Source organism: Melanotaenia boesemani, chromosome 8, assembly GCF_017639745.1.
Source record: "Melanotaenia boesemani isolate fMelBoe1 chromosome 8, fMelBoe1.pri, whole genome shotgun sequence".
Lineage (NCBI taxonomy): Eukaryota > Metazoa > Chordata > Actinopteri > Atheriniformes > Melanotaeniidae > Melanotaenia > Melanotaenia boesemani.
The window spans coordinates 9,264,073-9,272,026 of NC_055689.1; the positions used below are offsets into that span (position 1 = coordinate 9,264,073).

General features: G+C 42.1%; 1 protein-coding gene across 1 annotated transcript; it reads right to left on the reverse strand.

The window, feature by feature from the left end:
• Positions 1–792: 792 nt before the first annotated feature.
• LOC121645268 (kidney mitochondrial carrier protein 1) lies at positions 793–7,750 on the reverse strand. The gene is made up of 9 exons (XM_041993683.1): positions 7,515–7,750; positions 7,275–7,422; positions 6,825–6,919; positions 6,511–6,596; positions 5,514–5,609; positions 5,291–5,415; positions 4,070–4,193; positions 2,404–2,484; positions 793–1,895 (listed from the first exon to the last, which is right to left on the reverse strand). Exons 1-9 carry the CDS (start codon positions 7,576–7,578, stop codon positions 1,854–1,856), a joined length of 861 nt encoding a protein of 286 aa, XP_041849617.1. The 5' UTR covers positions 7,579–7,750; the 3' UTR covers positions 793–1,853.
• Between the last annotated feature and the right edge of the window lie 204 nt (positions 7,751–7,954).

Here is a 7,954-nt window from a genome sequence, read left to right on the forward strand (position 1 = left end):
TCTGATCCCTGGAACACAATAAAGCCAGCCCGTTGTGCCCTTGGGCCAGGCAGCATATAATACCCATAATAGAGCATGTCTGTGACTGTTGGAATCCCCCGTGGCCACACTCGTCCAGCTTGTAGAGGACTGTGCCAGAGACGTGATGCCATCCAACAGGCTCTAACACCAATTTATGGATGCCTCAGTCCTGGTTCACACCACATATTGTTCTTATTCCCCTTTTTAAAACTCACTATGTACAGTGTAAGATGTTCTTCTGCCTTAATCCAGCTCCCTCACTGAGTTGCTCCTTACAGGCATGATTGTCACACAACAGCTCATGGTGGCTGAGATGAAGCAGACAACAATAACAACTCTCACAACAAGTAATAAGTCCCATGCTGATACTCCCTAAATAAAAGTGTCACAGATCCACAAAGAGATTTTTGAGTTTACTGCAGCACTTTCAGCTCTGCTCCCCTGAGCTCCCATCATCTCCTCAGAAAGCTCTGATGAAGGAAAACTGGGAATTTACCCACAGAAATAAAAACAATTACATCCTAGATTCCCCATACAAGTTTGTGGGGTGCAGGATGAACATGTGTGTTTGAAGAGGGGGGGAAAAAAAATTCCAGGCAGTCCCTCAGAAAGACAACTGTGCTACATTTGTGGCCTCATAAATCAAGTGGTGGGAATTTTAAATACTCCAGCAGTTACTGGTGTTTTTAACTGGGTCGAGCTATGGTGGAGTGAGTGTGTGGATCCACAGCGCCTCACTGTGGTGCTCGAAAATTAAAACACCCAAACAGTCTTTTTTTTTCCTTTTTCTTTTAAATAGGCAGATATATACAGCTGCATATAAATATACACGTGGAGTATGACAAAATAGCACTTGCTTTCACTTTGGCAGCCTCAGGAGCTCACACATACATCAGCAGACAGCGTGCAATTACAGTACATGAAAACATACAGAAACAGAGTTTCAGTGCCTTAAAGCAGCAACGTGATGCTCCTAATCTGACCCAATCATCTGCAGCTTGAAAAGCGTGTGAGATATAATATGTAGTTTTACATATCGTCAGCGTTTGGCTTGTCTCCAGCGACCTCTGACACAAGAGCTTCAGGGTTGAGTGTCAACCTCGTGCTGTCTGAGGTTATATTTACTCTCAGTGCTAGCCCAGCCACACATGCACATGTGTGTTCTGCATTTCAGACATTTGTATAACTGTGACATATGACAGTACACCAGAATTTATTCTTGGCACATTACTCTAAATACTAAGTGTAATCAATCAACCTTCCACAATCCACAATTTAGAAATACGTATTGTTATTAAAAAAGACATTTGTTGAACGATTCTTGTTTTTCTTAGCATTTTTTTTTAAAAAAGGGAATGATTCTGCCGATTGTCAGGTGCTATCCTGACAGTCTCAGTCCAAATGCAGCCTGTTTCACAAACTAAAGGCACTCAGTTCAGAGAGCACTTATTGTGTATAAGCCTGAAAACCTGCATGTTGTGACACTGGAGACGTTTTCTATAGCGGCATCGACTTTGAGTTTAGAAATGAGGAGATACCAGTCTGAGCAGGATGATGGAGTAGATTTTTGGATGGGTGGAAACAAAAGAAAAGAAAAATCTATCGCAGCATTTCAGTGCCACAGTCCCGTCCAGATCTACCCCAGGCTTCAGGAGACATTCAGTAGATGCTGGAATCAGGCCGCCCCTTAACTCGGGTCTACATTCGTGTACCACTCCCCCCCGTTTCCCCTTGCTGGTTCCATCGAGGATCCACCCAGCCGTTCCTGACTTTGGTCCTCCCAGCTCGTCTCGGTGCATGCTCATCTCTTCCTCTCGGGGTCATTCTTTCAGTCACACATTGATCTTCTTCAGCTGTTCATAAGTGAGGAAGAACTGAAGAGGGAGTTAAAGAAAAAAGGCAAAAGAAGAGGTGAACATTTCTTTCCTTTTTTTACTTCGGCTCAAAGCCCTCTTGTTGTTAGCTCTGTTTATTCTGCTGTCAATAATCTCATTACATCTTTCAGTCAGGCCTGAAATGAAACATGATGAGTACCTGCCAGCTGGAGTTTTCCACTTCTCAGAGATCATTAATTAAGTCTTAACATTTGCAGAAAGGTTCTTGTAAAGTTCACCCTCAGCGCCCTTTGCTCTCCTTCCCACCGCGGGCCTCTAATATTCATCCTAACAGGGGGTAATGAAGCAGTAGTTTCACAAAGTTACATAAAAGAGTTACCTGGCATCAAACTAATCTTTCCTCTAGAAAAGAATGAGTTGGAATGCCACAAGTCTCTAAATATGTAACAGCATTTTACAACTTTCCCAGCTCATTTCTTCAGCTCAGAAAATGTTATGTCACAGAGGTCATATGTGAACAGAGTGAACGAGGTGGCTGAAAGGATACGATTATGTTCCATGGTCCCAGGCGGAGCCAGTTGGGAAAGAAGCCCTTGTAGAGGGCCAAGAAGCCCTCAAAGCGCCATGTCTGCGAGAGGAAAACAAGCAAACTGAAAACTCATTTCATCCAGTTATCCTCTGCTGATCACTCTAAAGTCCTGCAGGAGTTTATAGCAGGACTGGAAAATCAGTCATGTACAGGGTTAGATATTCAGAGTAACTCAAAATTATTATCAAACCGGCAGAAAAAACACACAGGAACCTTTTCATGGCCACATAAAGCAAATTACTGAGTCAAGAAATTAAAAAATGAAGCTTGTTTTCTATGAAAAAGTTGACAAATTGTTCCTTACATGCAAGTCATTAGGATGTCTGCATTTAAACGGATATTCCGACTATTTATTCATTAAGCTCTTCATCATGAGGCCCATTTTTCTGCCTCCTGCCCCACACGACATGTATGTATTCACAACTATAAGGGCTGTATGTATAATCTTGGTCTCAAAAGAAAGCTGAGACATGTGAGATTAATACAGAAGTTTCAGAATCACAATATGTGTAACTGTGAGTAATGACTGATGAGGATGATGTACAAAAGTAGAAGCTAAAAAGTGAATATGAGCAGTTTTACAGATTTTTAATAAGAGGTGTTATTCAGGTAAATATCTCAAGAAGCAGAAATAAGTGAGATATACTTCCCAAGATAGTATATCATAGTAAGAGTGAGTACTTCACAATTATAGTGGAGTAAAACCTTTTCTTGGAAACTACCAGGACCTTCATGATTCATTTCAAAGTGAAATTAGCAGCATTTTTTAGGTGGAATTAAACGTTTGACTGCAAAACAGCAGAAGTATGATTTTGTATTTTTTGTTTCAATTCTTTTAGGCTGAAAACTCTGAGACTTTCTCCCACAGTGATGAGACAGACATCCTTGTAATCAGCAGTCTGTGCTTTTATATGATGCCTTTTTTGTGTGGTTTGCTTGAAATGGAGACATTAGCCATGAGAAATTAATGGTCAAGTTTTTCCCAGTGGTTTTAGCATGCCACGTTAGGATTGGTGCTTCTTATGCAAAGATGCATCTCATGCTGTCTCTTGGACAGGAGGCTCTTGCACGGCAGAAAAATCAAAACTACAGAATCCTTCATTTCTGGTAAAACAAAGTGTTTCACTCTGACAGCACACATTTTCATCAACAATTATTTTATTCTTTAATATCTTTAAATCTGTTTAAATGTTAAATCTATTTTTTATTATCAGTGCAGTGGCAATTTAAACATCAGTCAAAACAGTTTCACTTGAAACATTTTAAAGCAAACCAATGAACGACCTGTCCAAACAAGCATTTCCACAGTTTTCAGGATTAACGTCCATTCAAAGAAACAGGTCTGAAATGTTGCTTAAATGATAATTATACTTTAGGAATGCATTTGCTGGTTTTATCCAGTACAGACTTGCTGCCTTGGTTGTAAGAACAACAACAGGAAGACTTTGCAAAACGAAACCACTACAGCTGCTCTTATAAAGTCACAGTTTTAGACTTCTTGAGATGGAGAAAGTTGAGTATAGATGATGAAAAGAAAAAAAAAAAAGTGACCAAAAGGTTTAACTTTATAATCAAAACCACATCCCAACATATTTATCGTTTTCATTCAGGAGATTTCACCGACCTGCAGTAGACAGTCAAGTGTTCCCTGGTACAGTGCTACTCCTCTCTGGTTCATCATGCGTGTTCGCACTACATCCACTGGGTTTGATGCCAAAGCCCCCGCCAGGCCGCACACGAAGCTGGACCTACAGACCCAAAGCACGCAGATTTGTTATGTTGCTGCCAAACAGTCACTGCTGTGGTGTGTTGTTTACACACCTGTAAACCAAGAACCATCTCACCACATTCAAAGATCCTCATTTACGTCTCTGAATACATTATGGTGCAAAATTCTTCAGCCACATTTCTTTTTTAGATTTCTCTTCCAAGCAGCCAGACTTTGTCTTCTTTTAAAGTGGTTTTAATCAATAATTCTTCAGACTTTATGAAGGTCTTTTAAAGTTTTTCTTTGAAAGAGCTTCCCTTAAAGAGTCTACTCTCTTTGGACATTGGCTGCTTTTCATTTATTTTTAAGTTCAGTACTTGTACCTGAACATTGCCAGGGGAAGATTTTCTTTTGTTTGCTTGTTAAGCCACTGTACGCTGACCTACAGGTCATTCAAGCATTAAAAACAAACAAAAACAATCAAACCCATATATCAAGCAACTTAACAAACAACAAACTTTAAATGACATCTTTAAACACATCATTCGTTCCCATTTCTTCAGTTAAATCTATGCAAAATTACTAACACTACAGTTTGACAGAGAAAAGCATTTTTGCACCAGAAGGGTGATACTCAAAGAGCTGAGAACTGAAAACTTGACTTATCTCAGCATGTGCAAGGTCTTTAAAATGATTTAAGTTCTGTACAAGTGGAAGACATAGAAGTGTTAGGTCTAAAATACTATCTACAACAGGATCTGAAAGTGATATCATCAAGTATGAAGAAAAACTCCAACTAAGACCTGACACAAGACCTGAGTGTTTCATCTGGACCATCTACTGTTCACTGAAGCTGAAATGGTCTCCATGGACAGGTGGCTGTCAAGAAGGCATTCATGAGGAATGGAAAAAACAAGGGAGAAAAGTCTGAGGTATGCTAAATGACACAGGACTGGACTGAAAATCAGTGACAACAGGTCTGATTGGGTCTGATTTCCCATTATCCTATAACATATAAAGAAATGAGGGATAGCCCAAGGCTTGCACAGACTGAACACACAGGGTTGAGCATCAGGGAATGTTCCCAGCAATTAAATCATAGACAGAAGGAGGAGCTCAAAGGTAATTCAAACTCACAAGAAGTGTGTGTAGACGGTGTCGCCCATGTAACCTGACAGGATCAGGTGCTTCTTGGTGATATCATACACCGGAAGCTCGACTCCCACTACGATGGCTGCCCTCTGAGCTGTTAGAGAGACACCCTGATGAAGAGACAGAGAGAGGGTTCAGGGTTAGTGTCTGCACTGAAACCCACTGACAAAAGATGACGGTTTTCCCTTTTTTTTCCAGTTTTGTATACCTTCCACAGTCCTCTTGTTCCCTCTTCCTGGTAGATGTTGATGAAATTGCCCATCATACTGCCCTGGATCACATTTCCCTGAGCCTGCATCCGGATCTAAAACAGCACAGACGCCACCGGTGTTGAACATCATCAGGTCAGGTATGTGGATACTTGGAAAGTCAGAAAACGACCGTCTCGTCTGGACTTTTGTCAGCCTCGCTATTCTAACACCTTCCTTGAGCCATATTTCCTGTATTTCTTTAGCCTGTAACTTATTTTAATTAATAACTTCTAGTATGAGCAGATGTGCTTTGGCCAGATTTCTGGCTTTGTGATGGCTTGACTGGTACAACTAGTACACCATCATGAAACACAATGTTTTGATGCTGCAGAAATATGTGTCTGTCTGGTAACTGAATGCACGCTGGGGACTGGAGGTCACCGCATATAAACAAAGCATGGCAGAAAGTGTCTGGACAAAATACTATTACAGAGAAGTACTGGCTGTCATGCTGCTGTATCATTTACAGAACACTATGTTAAGCCTTTGAGGTCCCAATCTATAAATAGTACACAAGCAGGGTTGTGGGAGCACCAAGGTGACTTGTCACAGCACTGGGCGTGCTACCAAAAGGCTACACTACAGCTTAGATCTGCCAGGAGGTTTTATGGCATACCCTTTTCTATGTAGGGGCTGCATGGTGGTGTGCTGGTTAGCACCACAGCCTCACAGCAAGAAACCGTGGTCTTTCTGTGTGGAGTTTACATGTTCTCCCCGTGTATGTGTGGTTTCTCTCCGGGTACTCCAGCTTCCTCCCACCATCCTGCGACATGCTAATTGTTGAGATAGGCTCCAGATTCCCCATGACCCTGAATTGGACTAAGCTGTATAGAAAATGGATGGATGGACTTTTCTATTAACGAACTGTCAGACATGGTCTACTGCTTTTGAATATATTTTCATGAGGACAAAAACAAGATCTGACAACTTGTGAGTGTGAGTGCAAATAGCTACCTTTAGCACATCAGTGGGGTTGGCGATAGAAGATGAGATGACTCCAGAGAGAATACCGCAAGCCACATTTGTCAACAAAGTCTCATCTGGAAGAGAAGAAGAGCGGCAGGCTGTCAACCAATCTAAGGCATCTTTTAAAACAGCAAGTTGTTCATATGACACTGAAAAGCAGACATGTTTTAAGAGGTCATACATACACATCTGTGACCTTTAAGAGGAATGTGCTTGTGATCAGGTTTTCTGAACAGCTGGTGGCAATGTTGTGTATTTGCATGGATGGGTGTGTCACAGAGTGAGATGAAACTAACACTCACCTTCTGGTCGGTCGACAAGCAGTCTCTTAAAACTTTGGTATGTGCCAATTTTTATAGTCCCATAGGAGGCCTGGCGCAGCATGGCAGGAGCAATTCTGCAAAAAGCAGGCTAATTTAGGTCAACACGTTTAGCTGTATCTCATCTTTAGGCCAAGCAGAGTTAAAGTTACAATATCAGAAAAGAAGGAGCACAGGAAACATTGATAAAGTCGATTCTAGGACAACTCCCCCCCCCCCCCCCCCCCCCCAACCTAACTCATTCTTTGGACAGATAGGAGTACAGAGGAGCGGGAGCACAAGTAGTTAGAAAAATGGGACTTGTAAGAAAATGACAAGAAATATGATGCACAATGTGGAGTCAGTCGTAACCTCAATATTTATGAAGTTTTATTAGACATATAACGCTAAAGAGGTACAACACACCAAAGCGTGTCAAGTGAACCCACTGACCCTGAGTAAAGAGCCCGGAGCCCCTCCTCTCTTCCTATCCTCATCATGGCATGGAGCATGCCTCTGTAGCGGATCTCTCGGTATTTGCTGTCGCCTACTTGGCCTTGGACCTGAAGACGTGTCTTGGCTAGGTCGATTGGAAAAGTCCCTGTAGCACATAAGTCGTATAGCTTATTTCATCTGTGAAAATCTCAACCAGGTTTTGAATAATTAAGCACGGCCTCTTGACGCATCACTCACCGCATTCCGCCGTCACAGAAGCTAGCCCGCCGTACACAAAAGGCTTCCAGTTGGCGTTAGACATTTTCTCCGGCCGTGTACCGACACCTTCCCAAGTGAGAACCTTTCGACGACCTCACTAACACCAGGATAGTGCTTCTATCGTGAGTACGTATCAGGTTCTGCCGAGGTTACAGGAGTCTGGCCCCACGTCGTTCTCCAAGAGGCGTGCTTTGAAGACGCAGAGCTCCGCCTGCTTGCCGCTCTTTCGGGGAGTTCTGTCTTCACAGTTCCCGCCCACTTCCCGTTGCCAGGCAACCAGACCAGACGGTGGAAAGCGCGAGATCTTAAAGTTGACATCAATGTCAGTACATTCAAGCAAATACAAATAAAGATAGCAACACACATGTTTTCAATCTATTATTACACCCCCACTCAACCTATTATTATTACACCCCTGC